This window comes from Clupea harengus, chromosome 15 (assembly GCF_900700415.2).
Source record: "Clupea harengus chromosome 15, Ch_v2.0.2, whole genome shotgun sequence".
In the NCBI taxonomy this organism is placed as follows: Eukaryota; Metazoa; Chordata; class Actinopteri; order Clupeiformes; family Clupeidae; genus Clupea; species Clupea harengus.
The window spans coordinates 20,558,404-20,578,403 of NC_045166.1; the positions used below are offsets into that span (position 1 = coordinate 20,558,404).

At 43.3% G+C, this 20,000-nt stretch overlaps 1 protein-coding gene across 1 annotated transcript in view; it reads left to right on the plus strand.

The window, feature by feature from the left end:
* The window catches only part of nbas (NBAS subunit of NRZ tethering complex), a 116,638-nt gene that overhangs the window by 63,426 nt on the left and 33,212 nt on the right, over window positions 1-20,000 (plus strand). The window contains exons 31-36 of the mRNA XM_031581229.2: window positions 1,204-1,316; window positions 7,340-7,453; window positions 14,288-14,315; window positions 14,347-14,399; window positions 16,504-16,661; window positions 17,519-17,608. Of these exons, the coding sequence (XP_031437089.1) occupies window positions 1,204-1,316; window positions 7,340-7,453; window positions 14,288-14,315; window positions 14,347-14,399; window positions 16,504-16,661; window positions 17,519-17,608 (556 nt within the window). The remainder of the gene's footprint in view (window positions 1-1,203; window positions 1,317-7,339; window positions 7,454-14,287; window positions 14,316-14,346; window positions 14,400-16,503; window positions 16,662-17,518; window positions 17,609-20,000) is intronic.

The following is a 20,000-nucleotide window of genomic DNA, read 5'->3' on the forward strand; positions in this document are numbered from 1 at the left end:
ACACACACACACACACACACACACACACACACACACACACACACACACACACATACACACATACATGCAGACCCTTTAAGTGTGTTTTTAGAGCTTCTTGTTAGAGCCCCTCATAAACTTCTTGCAAAGTTTCATCATAAATGATTGCTGATGGGTGTAAAATAATATGATAATGCTAAAATGTATGATTTACATTTAAGTGGATGTTCAAGGAAATCCACCCTCCACAGTAGTCCTTCTAGCCACCAACACCCTGATTGCTTAGGAGCCATCTTTCATTTGGACACAGTTCAGTACAAGCACTGTGATAACGGCCTGCCAGAAACACTCTTAGTTTGTTCTCTCCAACACCTGTCTATGAAGAGTGTGCTGAAGGTGACAGACAGGCATCTGTTGTGTGTGTGTGTGTGTGTGTGTGTGTGTGTGTGTATTATGTGTGTGTGTGTGTGTGTGTGAGAGAGAGAGACTACTGGGCTCAGGGCCATGCCACCAACGCAAACTCCTACAGCAGGTTATTATGTATCTATTCACTTGAAATAATTATTTTCCCGTTTTATATTTCATCTTGCCAAGGCAGGGACGAGAGTACTGTTAAACCGCCCATATCTAAACACACACACACAGACACACACAGACACACACAGACACACACAGACACACACAGACACACACAGACACACACAGACACACACAGACACACACAGACACACACAGACACACACAGACACACACAGACACACACACAGACAGCATCCTGTGTCTAATCCCTAGATTCTCCATGTGTTGTGAATTACTGTGTTGGTCGGAGGATGTGTTTAATGCAACTTGTTTGGCAGGAGCAGCATCAAAAGCACCCATTTCTCCCTTCAATGTTACGCACACTATAAAGCACTTGTGTGGGAAAAGAAAATGAAAAAAAAAAAAGATCAAATGACCAGAGTTTAGGAACAGCTGTTTGGCTGCGTCCTAGTGCAATAGAGAGAGAGGGAGAATAGAGAGATGGAAGGCGATGAGGGATACAGAAAAAATAGATGAGGATTTAAAAAAAACTTCAGAATGTGTGTGAGTGAGTGTGTGTGTGTTTGTGTGCAGGGGGAAAGTAGTGCGAGATGGGAGTTCATTGTGTTTTTTATGAACACGTCAGTAACATCAGTGAAGCCTTTTTCTTATCATTTGAACTTGTATTGTGTGTGTACACTTCAGGTCGTGTCTATTGCTGATCGCTGACTGCCCTTCCGTGGTGTCTGAGGAGTTGGACCTCATCAGCGCTCTCTCTCGACTGGAGGACTTCAACGTCAAAATCCTCCCCTTACAAGGTGTGTGTGTGTTTCATATGTGTGTGTGTGTGTGTGTGTGTGTGTGTGTGTGTGTGTGTGTGTGTGTGTGTGAAAACACAACTGTTTACTGTTCAGGGTGTTTGTTTGTGTGTGTGTGTGTGTGTGTGTGTGAAAACACAACTGTTTACTGTTCAGGGTGTTTGTGTGTGTGTCTGTGTTAGTGCTGAACAATTCTGCTGTTAAAAGCCCACTGGCTCTCAAGGTGCCAAAATAATTTGCTACCTGCGATGCAAAACAAGCCTCTCTATTGTTAAAGTGTGCTACACATTAAAGGACATCTGTTGGTACTAAGTTGTTGTTCGTTTTTTCTCTTTAGAGAAAATGCTGCCTGAAATGCGTACGAAGCTTCTTATTCAAAAATAAACTACACAGACAACAGGTTTTAAGAAGTATTTTACCAGTCTGTTGACTCTGTAGAATTCATGGTACCTTTCTTAATCTTTTTGCGATAAATGTTTTTTTTTTTGTCAATGGGTACTTGGTGTTTGATTACATCAGCATTCTCCTTATCTTTTCATTTATATTGTTCAGAGAAACAGCTGGTGTGTGTGTGTGTGTGTGTGTGTGTGTTAGAACGAGAGAGAGAGAGACCTTGGGTGTTGTATCTCTTTCTCTTTCCCAGAAAGCACCTCAGCAAAGTCACAGGGTGTTGCTGACAGGCAACTTCTTATATACTAGGGATGCACGATATTGAATTTTAGGCCGATATCCGATATGCGCGATATTTACAAGCTCATTTTGGCCGATTGCCGATGCCGATACCGATATATACACCTTTGGCTTTTTTAATTATTGAAAAGTCTCTCCTGTACTAGAATTAATCTGTTATTATGATAGGGTATTGCTGTAGATACGGGACATTACAAACTTGATTTGTATCATTTTAGAAATAGACATTCACTCATGAAAACTATTGAAATGATTTCAAATATGGCAGATTTATTTATATTTTCACGTCACAAATTTTCATACTTGAACAGTACCTCCTTGAACTTGAACAACTACACTCTGGAAATGTAACTTGGCAAGCTAACGTTGGTTAACTGACTTACAGTTTAATAACATCCCTTCTAGGATTTCTAGACTAATCTATGTAACGTTATTGCCAAGTTAGCTATATAAATTCCATATATGCAAAAGTAAGCCATGTACAGATAGCGTGGGCTCGTGACATAACGTTTCACATCCCGTCAAATGAGCTCATCAAACTTCGCTGGTGTCACGTAGCATGCAAGTTAACTAGCTAGTGTTTTCTAGCTAACTAGCAACTTATTAACTTCTATTAGCGCGCGACAGGTAATGTTGCAAAGCGTTGCACGCAGGTGGTCTGCATCTATGCATGCAACCTACGTTACGGCCAAGCTGTAGTCTCCTCTTCAATCTCCTGAAAAGTTTCCTGACAAATAACATGTCAACATCCTCTGATACTGTGAAGTACTGCCACACAGCCGACGTGTTGAATTACGTTGTTGGCGCTCATAGTAACCAAAACATTTGCTTCGCGTGCGCATAATTTGAACGTCACCTTATCGGCCAGGTACATCAGCAGAAATGTTCATATCTGCAGATGCCGATAATTAAGTTTTGAAGCTTTTATCTGCAGATTACGATGTCGTGCCGATATTATCGTGCATCCCTATTATATACACATACTTATACGCACACACATACAACGCAACGCACGCACGCACACACACACACAAACAACCAGAGAAAGATATCAATGACTCCGGAGTACTAGAAAAGGTGACGCGCTAAAAGGGGCATGTATTGATTCATTCTTGAACTCAGGTCTCCCCCATCCAGAGAATCACACTGACATCCTCATACATGCACTTATACACTCCTACATACTCACTTATTCACACACACACACACACACATCACACACACACACACACACACACACACACACACACACACACACACACACACACACACACACAGACACACACCCACTCTCTCTCACTCTCTCTCTTACACACACACACACAGACACACACCCACTCTCTCTCACTCTCTCTCTTACACACACACACACACACACACACTAAGTGATCTTAGCTGAGATGAATATTTTACCACGAGAGACAGTAGATGGCTAATGCTTTTAAGGTCATCTCTCTTTTTCTCTCTGTGTCTGTGTCTGTGTCCCTACCCTACCCCCACCCCCCACATCCTTGTACTCTTGCTTTCCCTTTTCTACTGTCTTTGTGTCTCTCTCGCTCTGAATCTCAAGTATAAATACATTTTATTGGGGCAACATATTTGTACGTCTTTACTGTTAAAGGATCCAATGCTTATCCAGTACGGAGTAAAGAATAACCATCATTTTTTTCCCCTGACCAGTAATGGAATGAAACACCATGATGGGTAACACTCAAGGGGACTCACACGATCTCTTTTAAACACACACACACACACACAAACACACGCATACCCACACAGAGTTGCTATTTCTGCCTTCAATATGTAAATCACCATACACTGGCGTAGTGAAATCAGTTGTCCAACGACAACATACAGTCATGGACAAAAATATTGGCACCCCTGCACTTCTGTTAGATAATATACCAATTCTCCCTAGAAAATTGTTTCAATTACAAATGCTTTGGTATTCTTATGTTGATTTCTATGGTTTGCATTGGAACAACTAAAAAAAAGCAGAGAAGAAAAGCCAAATCTGACATGATTCCACACAAATCTCCAAAAGTGGACTGGACAAAATTATTGGCACCTTTTCAAAATTGTAGGAAATAATTGTATTTCAAGCATGTAATGCTCCTTTAATTTGTATTTAAACTCACCTGTGGCAAGTCACAGATGCTGGTTGTATAGAAATTACATTTGCAACCAGTTAAAATGGAGCAAAGTTGACTCAACCTTTGTGTTGTGTTTCTGTTGTGTGTACCGCACTGAGCATGGAGAAAAGAAAGAAGAGCAAATAATTGTCTGAGGATTTGAGAACCAAAATTGTAGAAAATCATGGACAATCTCAAGGCCACAAGTCCATCTCCGGAGATCTTAATGTTCCTGTGTCCACTGTGCGTAGTGTCATCCAGAAGTTTACAGCCCATGGCATTGTCGCTAACCTCCCTGGATGTTGAAGGAAGAGAAAAAATGATGACAGAATGCAACAAAGGATTGTTCGAATGGTGGATAAAAAACCTATAACAACTTCAAAACAAATTCAAGCTGCCCTGCAGACACAGGGTACGACAGTGTCAGCTCGCACTATCCGTTGCCATTTGAATGAAATGGGATGCTATGGTAGGAGACCCAGGAGGTCCCCACTGCTGACACAGAGACATAAAAAAATGGAGTTTGACAAAACTTACCAGGGGAAGCCTAAATCATTCTGGGAGAACGTCCTGTGGAGACTAAAGTAGAGCTTTTTGGTAAAGCAGTTTACAGAAAACGAAATGAGGCCTTCAAAGAAAAGAACACGGTCCCCTACAGTCAACATGGGTGGAGGTTCACAGATGTTTTGGGGGTTGCTTTGCTGCTTCTGGAACCCAATGCCTTGACTGTGTGCATGGCATTAGAAAATCTGAGGACTACCAAATCATTTTTGTCAGAAAGCTGGGTCTCCGTCAGAGGACATGGGTCTTCCAGCAGGACAATGACCCAAAGCACACTTCAAAAAGCACCCAGAAAGGGTTAAGACAAAGCACTAGAGAGTTCTGAAGTGGCCGAGAGGAGTCCAGATTTTAATCCCATAGCACACCTGTGGCATGATCTCAAAACAGCAGTTGGGAGAAGGCACCCTGGAGTTGGCAAAAGAAGAGTGGTCCAAAATTCCAGTAGAGAGGTGTAAGTCACTCATTCATGGTTACAGGAAGCGATTGATTTCAGTAATTTTTCCAAGGGTGTGCTTCCAAATATTAAGTTTAGCGGAGTTTTGTGTGGAATCATGTCAGATTTGGCATTTTTTTTCTCAGATTTTTTGTCGTTGTTCCAATGCAGACAAATAAATAAAGATGTGAATACCAAGCATTTGTAATTGCAAACAATTTTCTGGGTGAAGTGGTGCATTATCTGACAGAAGTTGCAGGGGTGCCAATATTTTGTGTCCATTGAACTGTATAATGAGTATCCAAATGTCTATGTTTGTGTGTAGAGTGTTTGTTTGTTCTGATGGTTTGATTGTTTGTGTGTTTGTTTGTTGTTTGTGTTGTTTGCAAAAAGTTTCTACATCTTCTCTCTCTTTCTGTCTTGATCTCTTAGTCAACCTCAATCTTCCTCTTTGTTCTCTCTTTTTTGAATGTGATGATGAAATCAATGAATCCTTCATTGGAACGAGTCACATCTACCAACATAGCAACTCCTCTAAGTCACTGTCATAGCGATGTGTTGTGCTGCGGACTGCTGTACACAGGCCATGCAGTGTTAGTGGTCTCAGCTGTCAGTTTGAATTAGACATGCTTTCTCTTGGTTACATTCAACTCGAATCAACATCACGCTGGACAAATACAAGCAGTGGAACTAATGCATTAGTACACATTGCATGCCAGATATGTGGATGCCTGCCATAGAGAAAGGGAGTCACCTCATCAGTAAAATAAATGAATTGATTGAAAACACACACACACACACACCCACCCACACACACACACACACACACACACACACACACACACACACACACACACACACACACACACCACACACACACACACACACACACACACACACACACACACTCCAGACACACTGTTGTGCAGTAATGTAGGTTTTCATGCATGTTTTTCTGCTCATAGAGATAGAGACCTCCAGCAGTTTGTTTTTATTGTCACTGTTTTTTTTTTGTTTTTTTTAATTATTATTATTATTATTATTATTATTATTATTATTTTAAATGCTTTGACAATACTGTAACCATAGCAGTCATGTCAATAAAGCTATTTGAATCTGAATCTAATGCAGACATTTCTCTCACTCGCACACTTTTTCTCATTACTCTCTCTCTCTCTCTCTCTCTTTCTTTCTTTCTTTCTGTCTCTCTCTCTCTCTCTCTCTCTCCCTCTCTCGGTCCCTCTCAAATATGTCAGCACTAATCCTTTTAATGTGATGTTTGACAAATACAAGCACCAAAACATTATTTCTCTATCTCGCTCTTTCTCTCTGTCCCTCTCTCTCTCTTTCTCTCTCTCTCTCTCTGTCCTTCTCAAATATGCCAGAACTAATCCTTTTAATGTAATGTTGGACAAATACAAGCACCAAAACAGTATTTATTTCTCTCTCTCTCTTTCTCTCGGACAACTACTTCCTAACTAGGGGTGTTATGGATGTACTGGGGTTCATTTTAACTGGGGAAGGGAGACCACAACAGCACAGTTTTATGTGCTGCAATGTCAGCATAAACTCTTTACAGCACCACATTGCATTACAGCCTATGTGTTCTTCTTCTAAAGTGTTGTATGCCCACCCTCAAAGGTGTTCTTGTTGGGCTATAGCAATGATCAGCTTGCTGAACTTTACATGTGGGCTAGCCTACATCATCATACCACCTCAAACTAAATTGCATTGGGGAAATCGAACGTGTTAAGGGGTGTAGACAGGCTTGTTAATTGCAGCCAGAAGATGTTATGGTGGTAAAAACAAAAACAAAAATCTTGGAATTAGGCCTGGGTAGCCTTATATCACTGTGAGACTTACTGATATCACTGTGTATATCACTGTGTAGCTTACTGATACAAACACGGGGCTTATCAGGGTGCTTAAAGCAGAAAAGATTATTGTTATAATCAGCATTAGGGCTGTATAATCTGTCATTTGATGGGCAAGGTTTTTTTTTGTGATCCTCTGCTGTTGAGTAATCACACTTTGCATTTTCTTGGTGGAAATGCATCTCTAGTTCACTTTCTTCTTCCATCTCAGTACCAATACGTCAGTACCAATCCAACAAAATTTCACGCTGGTCAAATTCAGTTACCACAACTAACCTGTTCTCACTCAGTCATTCACTCACGCACTGTCGTCGTTCTCTTCTCTCCCTGCAGTTCGTCTCCGTGAGGACCGTCTCTCCCTGATAAAGGAGTGTGTGTCCCAGTGCCCCTCTGCTTACCGCCAGGCCACCACTCTACTGGAGCTGGCCAGACTTCTGCGTGTGGCAGGTGAGGCACCAACATGTTATTAATACGTTATGAATGCTTTATTCACATGTAATACACTTTTAACAAAGGTTTTCCAACATATTACAGTGATTCTTTGTCAGCTTTAATGCAATGTAATAATCTGTTAGTAAATACTCTATACCAATGTAATAAGATTGTAGTAAACATTGTATATCATGTAATAAGCTGTAAGTAAACATATAGGGAGAGATGGTTAATATGCCAGTGAAACCAAGTCACCTCTGAGTGGAGTTGTTGCATCTGTAAAGGAGGGAGGCCTGACTGCTTCATAATTGATGACTGAAGATTGAAATGAACTCCCATCAAAAGGAATAAGCTAAGCTGTGTTTGGAGAGCGGAATTAGGAAAAAGGTCGCCAAATGTCACCCTTGCCCTTGGTCATTAGCGGTGCTAGTCTCACCACTTTGAATGCGGCGTCATTCATCAGGTTAAGGAACTTGTCAATAACTGTCTGTCAATACGGCACACGGTGATGGATTCACACTTAAAATGGCATCTATTAGTACCGGGGCCGTTTCTTTTGAAGATGGCTGTGGCGTGGGGTTTGGAGCGATTAATATTGCATCGTACACTGCGCATCGACTCGTAGCGCACACCTACAGCGGGGAGGGGCGGGTGAGTCAGGGTAGGGGTGGTGTTTGGTGAACCAGAGGAGCAGTGATGAATCACAGCTGAATGACGGACGCATCACGCCTCGTTATGGATGCATCTGAAAATGATAGGTCTGTGAATGCGGAGGATGTGTGTGTGTGTGTGTGTGTGTGTGTGTGTGTGTGTGTGTGTGTGTGTGTGTGTGTCTTTTGCCGTGTGTGTGTGGATATTTCCACAGAGGCAACGCTACTGTCAAAACATTTGGGTCACGGTACTATATTATTGTGATCCTTTACTTCTAACACTGTGATTTATTTCTCCCATTTTTCACGTTTCGTACGGTGGGGCGCGGTGAACGTGTTCTCGACTCTGACTTCCTTTCTCATTTCCGCGGTGATGCAAGAGAAGAACGAGGCCTTGTGGCATCTTGTTGACTTCAGAAGCAGTTTTATCAGAGTAGACGCATGTACCAAAATAAGATTTAAATCATATTAAATAAATAAATATTGTGATACTTTGTGCTGCTGTGTCGTGATAATATCCTGCCTGACAGTTTTTTCTCCCACCTCTGTGTGTGTGTGTGTGTAAGATGGTGAAGTTAAGATTGTTATTGAAAGATGCGCCAGGAAGATGCGCCAAATTTGTCCGGTAAAATAAGTTCTTTACCAGCCCAGCAAGAAAAAATCATAAAATCATCATCGTGTGTGTGTGTGTGTGTGTGTGTGTGCATTGTTGCCCTTGTGTGTGTGAAGTACTCTTTCCCAGCATTCGCATCCCCTCTCCCTCTCTTGCTTTCAAGTGGCTGCTGACTTCCAGGCTTGCGTCTGTGAAGGTTTGGGTTGAACCCCACTGGAGACTCCTCTCTGGATCTCACCGCCTGCTGCCCTGCATGCTAATGTCACCAGCCAGGGTCCTGTGAGCGCAGGGGGCTTAGAGCTGCATACTACAGAGAGCCATGGAGAAAAACACGGCACAGAGAGGTGTATTATAGAGCATTATAGACACACAAAGCTAGATTACTACAGATGACTACATATATAGAGGTGTGTTAGAGCATTAGACACACACAGATCATTAAATCACTACAGATGACTACATATATAGAGGTGTGTTATAGAGCATTATAGAGAGCTATAGATAACTACATCATGCCAGATCACTGTAGAAGACTGTACATGTAGCTTTATAGAGCATGGCAGCATACAGTAAAGAAATACAGAGGTGTATAGAGCGCTGCAGCATACTGTAAAGAAATACAGAGGGGTATAGAGCACTAGGAGTAGAGTGGAGAGGAGTACCGTCTGTGTGTGTGTGTGTGTGTGTGTGTGTGACTAGGAGTTGAGTAGAGAGGAGTACTGTGTGTGTGTGTGTGTGTGTGTGTGTGTGTGTGTGTGTGTGTGTGTGTGTGTGACTAGGAGTTGAGTAGAGAGGAGTACTGTGTGTGTGACTAGAAGTTGAGTGGAGAGGAGTACTGTGTGTGTGTGTGTGACTAGGAGCTGAGTAGAGAGGAGTACTGTGTGTGTGTGTGTGTGTGTGTGTGTGTGTGTGTGTGAGACTAGGAGTTGAGTAGAGGGGAGGTGTGTGTGTGTGTGTGTGTGTGTGTGTGTGTGTGTGACTAGGAGTTGAGTAGAGAGGAGTACTGTGTGTGTGACTAGAAGTTGAGTGGAGAGGAGTACTGTGTGTGTGTGTGTGACTAGGAGCTGAGTAGAGAGGAGTACTGTGGTGTGTGTGTGTGTGTGTGTGTGTGTGTGTGTGAGACTAGGAGTTGAGTAGAGGGGAGTTGTGTGTGTGTGTGTGTGTGTGTGTGTGTGTGTGTGTGTGTGACTAGGAGTTGAGTAGAGAGGAGTACTGTGTGTGTGACTAGAAGTTGAGTGGAGAGGAGTACTGTGTGTGTGTGTGTGACTAGGAGCTGAGTAGAGAGGAGTACTGTGTGTGTGTGTGTGTGTGTGTGTGACTAGGAGTTGAGTAGAGGGGAGTTGTGTGTGTGTGTGTGTGTGTGTGTGACTAGGAGTTGAGTAGAGAGGAGTACTGTGTGTGTGACTAGAAGTTGAGTGGAGAGGAGTACTCTGTGTGTGTGTGACTAGGAGCTGAGTAGAGAGGAGTACTGTGTGTGTGTGTGTGTGTGTGACTAGGAGTTGAGTAGAGAGGAGTACTGTGTGTGTGTGTGTGTGACTAGGAGTTGAGTAGAGAGGAGTACTGTGTGTGTGTGACTAGGAGTTGAGTGGAGAGGAGTACTGTGTGTGTGTGACTAGGAGTTGAGTGGAGAGGAGTACTGTGTGTGTGTGTGTGTGACTAGGAGTTGAGTAGAGAGGAGTACTGTGTGTGTGTGTGTGTGTGTGTGTGTGACTAGGAGCTGAGTAGAGAGGAGTACTGTGTGTGTGTGTGGCTAGGAGTTGAGTTAAGAGGAGTACTGGCTGGGTGAGGGGGTCGAGTGCAGGCAAGAGATTTTTTCTGCATACTCATTAAGAACGTATGTGTACACACACACACACATGCACACGCAGACTTGCATATAGACTCACAAAGGCACATGTATTGCACACACACACACACACAGACTCACACATCCACATCAGTTGTAAATGCTAATAGGAAACATTCCCCTAGCATTGGCATACAAACTCACACACCCTCCATGCATCTTCATGACCCCCCCCCCCCCCCCCCCCCCCCCCCGCCACACACACACACACACACACACACACACACACACACACACGGTTATCTGATTCATGAGGTGAGTGTGAGCTGTTTGAGTGTGTCTAATGAAGAGCGATCAGTGCTGGTGTACGCCCTGTGATCACTGATGCTGTAAGGCATCTCACTCCCAGCCCCTTCCCCCAGCACTCAAAGGAGGATCACCATCATATCAATATCTCTCCTTCTCACTCTCTCTATCTCTCTCTCCTTCTCACTCTCTCTATCTCTCTTTCCTTCTCCCTCTCTCCATCTCACTCTCTCTATCTCTCTTTCTTTCTCCCTCTCTCCATCTCACTCTCTATCTCTCTCCTTCTCACTCTCTCTATCTCTCTCCTTCTCACTCTCTCTATCTCTCTCCTTCTCACTCTCTCTATCTCTCACTCGCCCTATCTCTCTCTCCTTCTCCCTCTCTCTATCTCTCACTCGCCCTATCTCTCTCTCCTTATCACTCTCTCTATCTCTCTCCTTCTCACTCTCTCTATCTCTCACTCGCCCTATCTCTCTCTCCTTCTCCCTCTCTCCATCTCACTCTCTATATCTTTCTCTCTGCCTTGCTCCTTCACTCTCTCTATCTCATCTCTGTCTGTCCATCTCTGTTTTTTCTTTCTCTCTCTCTCTCTCTCTCTCCACCTCACTCCCCCATCTCTCTTTCTGTCTTTATCTCTCAACCTTGCTATTTCTAGCTCTATCTATCTCTCCATTTTTATTTTTCTTCTGGTCTCTCTATCTCTGTTCCTGCATCTCTCGCCTCTCTCTCTTCCTCACTCTCGCTCACTCCCTCCATCTCGCTTGCCATCTATCTCTCTATCTCTCTGTCTCTCAGTGTCTGTCTTTGTGTCTTTATGTGTTGTCTACATTCTTTCTCTCCCTCTGCACCTCCCTCTTCCTCTCTTCCTCCCTCATTATTTCTCTCTCTTTCACATTCACTGTCTCCATCTCTCTCCCCGTCACTCCATCTATCTGTCTATCTCTCTCCGTTAAGGTCTGTCTCTTTGTATATTGTTTTATGTTCCCTCTGTCCTCCTCTCCCTCCCTCCCTCCTCTTTCTCCCTCTCTCTCTCTCTCTCTCTCTCTCTCTCTCTCTCTCTCTATCTCTAATCACTCTTTCGCTTCCTATGTCCCTGTGTCCACTGTGCTCCCCACCACATTAGCCCCGTCTTTGATGTGCAGTTTGGGGTGTTAAGTGACATGGAGAGACACTATGAGAGACTCATCGCGCCGTTCCGGAAGGACTCAGATGAGAAACTCAGACTCCTGCAGTTATTTACGGCCAGACTCACACACACACACACACACACATACACACACACACACAGTGAGATCAAAGAGCCCAACGTCACAGGGACGCTGTGTGTGTGTGTGTGTGTGTGTGTGTGTGTGTTTGAAGAAAGTGAAGCACATCACATAAATAAGAAAATGAATCCAAAATTATTTATTTGCAAGAAAGCATCAGCATTAAATGTTTAAATAAATTAAATGTGTGGATGCTTCATTCCCAATTCAATCTGTTTTCTTTCATCTCATCCTAGAGAGGGAGACATGGGGGAAAATAATAATAATAATCATAATCATGAAAAAAATCATAAAAATCACGTCATAAATGGTGGTGGAGAAGATTAGCGATGATTACTCACCCTTTGATGTGATCTTGTCTTTGATTCATGTAAGGAGACACTGTCAAATCAGATTGGAGATCAGAAACTGTTTATTTATCCGTCTCTCCCCATCACGGTCTACTCTCGTGTGTTACTGTGGTTTCTGTTTAGGGTTCCCTTTCAGTGCCTTTTATATATATATATATATATTTAGGGCTGGGCACGTTAACGCGTTATTATTGCGTTAACTCATCAATTAATTAACGCCGACAATTATTTTATCGCGCGTTAACGCAGGTTTTATTATTTATTTTATTATTGTAAAAGTCTGTTGCTCACAGGCTTTTATTTTGCAAAAGTCTGCTGCTGACTGCTGCGGAACCGGAAAAGAATGGGCGGATAAACAAACATGGAGAAGGGCATTGCTGCCTTGCAATGCCCTTCTCCATGTTTGTTTGTCAAATATATATATATATATATATGTGTCTATGATTGCTGCGACGTGCCAACTCGCCGCCATATTGGGAAGGTAAAGGCTGGACTGTAAACAAACGCAAGTGAACGGTGGAGCTGGATAAAAAGCACTATAGCGTTTACATTTCTCAACCGATTTAATTGAGTCGTTTGTATATTCAAGGGTTTATGATCTACGTGGAGTACCAAACAAAGTTTGGTCTCCATGTTACTTAGAATCTCGATAGTTCGCCATAGACATATATACATACATTTGATAATTGCAAATCATTCAACGAAACAGACAGTGGAGGGAGGCTTCGGCAGACTACGTACAGCAGAGTAACTGCCAGCAAGTGAACTTCTTGGTGCTTCACCACACTCTAACATTAATGCCTTTGCAGTGCAATAAGCTTTAGTTTTGTGTTTGTTTTGATAACATTGTTTAAGTTGAGAATTTACACAAAGTGTTTATTTTATTTAACTGCTACTATACAAAATGCTGACGTTAAGTGTTTGCTGTGTTAAAATGCTGATGTTAAAAGTGTTTGCACAACAAATGTTATGGCACTTTCGTTCATATGGCAGAACATTTAAAATAAAAAGTGCGCTATACACTACTTTTGAATTAATTATTGGATTTTGCGTATACAAATGCGATTAATCGTGATTAATCAGGGAAATCATGCGATTAATCGTGATTAAAAAATGTTATCGTTGCCCAGCCCTATATATTTTTATTAATTTAAGAAACACTTTTGTCTAAAGCAGCTCGTTCATATAGATTTGTCATTGGTTTGTACACATCCTGGGTGTTCGACTAGGCGGTCAGGCTCCATGGCTTCATTAGCTTCTGCCTGTTGGCATTGGCTATTTTGGTGCCAAAAAAGTGTGTTTCTCATAAGCTGGTTTCAGTCATGCAAGAGTGTGGCAAATCAGTGTCGGGTTTTAGTTTACTTTTAGTCATTTGCAGCTCAGGCGATTGGCTTTTTTGGTGCCAAAACTGGGCGCCAGGAATCTAGATGTCGGCAGTCATTTCTGTTCTTCCTGGGTTGAAGCAGATAGAATAGCATCGACTAATGAAATGAGTGGGTGTGGTCATCAGTCCCTCTCTCCTGGTCTATAGGATTCCATGTGTCGAACCCCCAACCCTGGTGTTGTTAGCACTGCTACCTGCGTTGCAGCAATGCAGTGCTATGGTTTGCCACCAGTATGCAGTTCTCTTTATATGGAGGTATGCTGATCAAGAGGCATTCAAATGATCACACATCACACCAGCATTCACTGATTTAATGTGCTGCTCTTGATTAAGGCTCCGCTTCCCCATGTGTCCTTGATTGGGAGGAGACTAAAGTGGGTCCACTGAGTGCGTTAGACACAGGAAGAAATCGGAGGCTCTCATGTTCCATGGTTGTTCAGAATTGTTTACTTGTTTTTGTGTTTGTTTGTTGTCTGTCTGTGTTTGTGTGTCCAGGTGACAGCGAGGCAACACGAAGGGCCAGGTCCTCACGCTATTGCTGAGCAGGGCGCAACTGTTCAGGACTACAAAGCCTCCTACAGCCACTGCCAGGAACTTATGACCACAGGTAACGCTTCACAGTAGTGCTCTACTATAGGTCACACATCACAGCCTCCCTAAGTAAGGTACAGCACAGTAGTGCACTACTATAGGTCACACATCACACATCACAGCCTCCCTAGGTAACGCTTCACAGTAGTGCACTACTATAGGACACACATCACAGCCTCCCTAGGTAACGTACAGCACAGTAGTGCACTGCTATAGGTCACACATCACAGCCTCCCTAGGTAACGTACAGCACAATAGTGCACTACTATAGGTCACACATCACACATCACAGCCTCCCTAGGTAACGCTTCACAGTAGTGCACTACTATAGGTCACACATCACAGCCTCCCTAGGTAACGCTTCACAGTAGTGCACTACTATAGGTCTCACATCACACATCACAGCCTCCCACAGCCTCCCTAGGTAACGTACTGCACAGTAGTGCTCTGCTATAGGACTCATATCACAGCCTCCCACAGCCACTGCCAGGAACTACTCCAGGTAATGTGTCATAGCATAGTGCCACAAGCAGTAGGCTGCACTCGTACCACATACAGTAGGCTGCACTCATTGGACACACACACACCATACTGGCAGTGCCCGTAGTATGCACCATCCTCCCTCACTTTTTAGTGCACAGACATCCAACAGCCAAATCATTTGCAGTCAGGCTGAGTTACTGTTACTTCAGCTCTCCTTTGAAAACTTTGGTAATGGTTCTTTAAAAAAGCTCATGTCTCGGTGGTATTTGATAAGGGAGGCAACACTGTGTGTGTGTGTGTGTGTGTGTGTGTGTGTGGGGAGAGAGAGAGAGGTGTGTGTGTGTGTGTGTGTGAAAGTGTGTGTGTGTGTGTGTGAAAGTGTGTGTGTGTGTGTGTGTGTGTGTGTGTGTGTGTGTGTGTGTGAGTGAGAGAGGGAAAGAGTGAGTGTGTGTGTCTATGAGTATGGATGTGTGTAAAAGAGAGAGAGAAGTAGAGAAGAGAGAGAGAGAGAGGGAGCAAAAGAGGGATTGAGGCTAATTCCAGATGAGCAGTTTTCTGGCCGTAAACCTCTTTATCCTGATGTTATCTCTGTGGGCTCTCAGGCCATTCCAACACAAGCAATTTTAAACTGAATAGTCTGCTGCCAGCAGATGAAGGAGGTGTGTGTGTGTTTGTGTGTGTATGTGTGTGTGTGTGTGTGTGTGTGTGTGTGTGTGTGTGTGTTGAGTTTTTATGAGATGATAAATAAAGTGTTTAGCACTTACTGCGCCATTTCAAAGCTGTGTGTGTGTTTGTTTGTGGGAACAGCATCTCAGGGCAGTGCTCTGATTGTCTTAAAAAAAAAACTCCTAATCTTAATTACTGTAGGGTGGATGGATGCTAGTGAGTTTAATGGCTGCATCTGATAAAGAAGAGATATAAGAGTGTGTACGTGTGTGTGTGTGTGTGTGTGCGCGCGCCTATGTGTCTGTGTGAGAGAGAGTGGGTGGATGTCCTACGGTGATTAACTGGAGCTTGAAACGGTGAATTCAACAATCTCCTAGAGATACTATCATAGCTTTTTTCTTTCAGCAGCGTACAATGGCCAGCCATTGCTCTGTTCATTTATTAATGGCTCACACACACACACACAGACACACACACACAAATACACACACACACACACAGACACACAGAGTTTATTTGTGTGTTGTTTGAGTGTTTGTTTAACTGTGTACATATGTATATACATTTGTGTAGGTTTTTTTCGTGTGTGTGTGTGTACAGCATCTCAGGGCAGTACGGTGATTTAAAAAAACCTCATCTTAATAACTGTAGGGTACATGGATGCTAGTGAGTTTAAGGGCTGCATCTGATAAGAGGAGATAAGAGTGTGTGTGTGTGTGTGTGTGTGTGTGTGTGTGTGTGTGTGTGTGTGTGTGTGTGTGTGTGTGTGTGTGTGTGTGTGAGAGGAAGAGAGAGAGAGTGGGGGGATGCTCTACAGTGATTAACTGGAGCTTGAAACGGCAAATTCGACAATCTCTTAGAGCTACTATCATAGCTTTTTCTTTCAGCAACCTACCATGGCCAGCCAATGCTCTGTTCTTTTATTAAAGGTGTGTGTGTGTGTGTGTGTGTGTGTGTGTGTGTGTGTGTAGGTTACAGCGGTGGCTGGGATGTGTGTGCTCGTTTGGCGGAGTGTGAGGGCTATGCGGACCTGCCTGCGCGTCAGAAGCTGATGGCCTTCTCCCTGACCCACTGCCCTCCAGCCAGCATCCAGAACCTTCTGGCCGCATCCAGCAACCTGGAGACACAGGTGCACACTCACCTTTAACCTTTCACCTCTCAACTTTCACCCCTCGCCTCTCAATCTTCAGCTTTCACAGCTCCCCCCACCCCCACCCACAGAAGCGTCTGCTAAATACCTGACCTTTACCGTTTTTAATAGGACAGGTTCTTTATGTTCCGGGGCCAGCAGGAACTGGAGCCATCCAAACTTTATTATCTCTTTCGAACCAAAACAAAATGGGGATTCTGATCAATATTTATCTCCCGTTGACTCTGTAACACATCTTATCACCTTAAAAGTTCCCGTTCCAGACTTCCAGTTAGGGGGATTACAATATTTATGAATCGCAGAAAACCACTCCAGCAAGTCGGCTGGCATTCAGTCATGTAAACGAAACAGCGTGTCCGCTTCACAATTCATCTATTCGTATCTAACTTTCTGATGTGCACAATACCAACCAAACTCCATGTGTAACATGTACATTACCAACCAAATTCCCCTTCAACGCCCAAATTATGAGGCCTGCTTTTGTTAGTCAACTGGAAACGGCAAAAGCTAAAAATGTCCTGTTGGTCTTCATCCCTCTGACACACAGATTACTTAATCTCACTCCAGTTGTATCTTCTGCTGCTTTTCATTCACGTTTGCTTAAAGATTTAAAGTTTTTACGGCCTTTACTCTACCTGTGTAGGTGCACTACAACTCAAGGTCCTTTTGAAAGCACGTATCTTAGTGCTTGCTTTGAAAATCTGACATTCTTTACACTTAAAGCATGGAGGATGGGTAGAATTTGGGAATTTTAGAGTGTCTTTTAGTATTTTAGACCTTAAACTTTATTAAATGGACGGAACATCACATTTTTCGCTTCTCTCCACCATTCCCAGGTCCTGTACCAGGCTGTGAACTACCAGAAAGACCCGACCCAGTCAGAGGAAGGTTCTGATGGGACACCGGAGGAAGTGAACTCAGAGCAGGTGTGAATCCATTACTGTGTGTGTGTGTCTGCATCTCTGTCTTCTATGTCTGTGTGTCTGTCTATGTGTCTGTCTGTGCTTGTGTGTGTGCCCGTGTGCCTGTCTGCTCTGTCTGCATCTCTGTCTGTGTGTTTGTCTGTGTTTGTGCCTGTGTGTTTTTGTGTTTTTCTATCAGTGTATAATTCCATGTCCGTGTGTTTGTATGTATGTGTGTGTGTGTGTGTGTGTGTGTGTGTGTTTATCTTGTTTGCATACTGCATATTTCATCAGTTATAAGGATGAGGACTTGACATCCACACTGTTTTATTCATTAGCCAACCTGTGCCAGGGCACCAAAATCATTTTTTCAAGTGTGTGTGTGTGTGTGTCATTGTGTGTGTGTGTGTGTGTGTGTGTGTGTGTGTGTGTGTGTGTGTGTGTGTGTGTGTGTGTGTGTGTGTGTGTGTGTGTGTGTCAGTCAGTGTGGTAGGGGAGGGGGTGGGGATGTTGTTGCATCCGAGTAGGATGGGATGTATGTTTGATGTCTGTGTGTGTGAGTCAGTAAGCATGTTGGGGGGTGATGTTGTGGTTGCATCCATGTAAATGTGGATGTATGTTTGATGTGTGTGAATGTGTGTGTGTTTGTGTGTCTGTGACTAAGTCTGCCTCTTTGCATTTTTGAGAGCCTCTGTATCTCTACTTGGCTTTGAGTGGCTGTGTCCATGATTGATTTGGGATTTCGTGCGTGTGAATGTGTGAGTGAGTGTGTTTGTGTGTAAATGACCATTTCAAGTGAAATGAAATATGTATGAGGTGCCTATGCATACGCCTGTACTGAGAAAGCATCACCTTCTGCCCCACCCCCGCTTCCCCATACATTCAGACAGCCTGAGAAAGAAACATACGCACACACACACACACACACACACACACACACACACACACACACACACTGCATTCAGCTCCTACTCAGCTTTGTTGCACTTCCCCCATGAATAGGCTGAATTGCACAGCATGGGTGGCTATCATTGCTTAGGTAGACACGACCCACGTAAGCCTACTGTGTCTTCTTAATAGCCTTTGAGAACTGGGACCTGAGGCCGTGATATATACGACACGATCATGTAACCACAGGGGACTGCATGCTAATGGAAGGTTTAGATCAAAGCTCAAAGCCTAATATTCCTTATGCATGCTGCATACATGCACACACGGATGTATACATACTGGTAGTATGTTGAGGGGAAGAAATTGAGAAAAAAAAAAAAAAAAAGAGGGCGAGAGATGAATGTATGCAGCTCTTAATATTGCGTAGTAGTTGTAACAATGTAGCTATGCTATTAAGTACAAAGTACAAACAAAACACCTTCAGGGAAAATGGCCAGCAGCCCAGATTATGCATACTATATATGGATGCGTACTATACATGCATTTTAGGCGTCCTGGTGGTATAGGTGGGGGGCAAGATAGACTTAAAAAAAACTCTCTTTAACAGTGGAATGCCCACAAGGAGAAATGCACATAGACCAGTGCAGATACTATGTGCACACATAAATCTGAGACCGTTAGGTAGTGAAAGGGATAGATTTATAGGATTAGTGTTGCACATTAGTGAGCACATAGAAAAAAGCCATCAGGTGTTTGTGTGTGTGTGTCTGTGTGTGTCTGTATGATGTTCAGTTGAGGTTTTGCCATTTTAAGCACCATTTGTCTGTAGCCAACCTCGCCCATAAATCAGTAATATGACACACAGGAACCGGATAGCATCAACAGTGAATCGATCAAATGCCTTTTCATTAAATTGCTTTCTCTAATTCTAAAGTGTACCATATGGATTTTTTCAACATAAAGGGTGATCCATCCAAAATAGAGCTCACTTGAGGGTGTGAAGTATGAGATCAGGGGTCTAGTCTCAGATCCTCAGCGCGCACAGAGAAGCGATCTGTCTTCACAGAGGATGGATCGCCCTATACGTCGGAAACTCTTATGGAACATTCTACAATAAGAGAAAGCAATTTAATGTCGCGCTAGTTTTTTTAATTACTTTCTGATTGTGTTTCTCCTCGACGGATTTATCATCCTGAGCGAGAAATATGATTGCAATGTTAATTAACGCAGCGTGCGCATTAGGACCGGGATGAATTTGTGTCGAGTCGTGAAGATTTATGAGGGCAAATATTAAATCCAGTGGTTGGATCTCTGCTTTCCTGAAACACGCCCACCAGAACAGCCATTGAGGAATGTTAGCGCTCGCAGCAACAGAATCAGCACTTCAGATGTGTCTGTGTGTGTATGTGGGGATTGTGTGTGTGTGTTTGTGTGTGTGTGTGTGTGTGTGTGTCTGTGTGTGTATGTGGGGATTGTGCGTGTGCGTGTGTGTGTGTGTGCTTGTGTGTGTGTGTGGAGGGAGGGG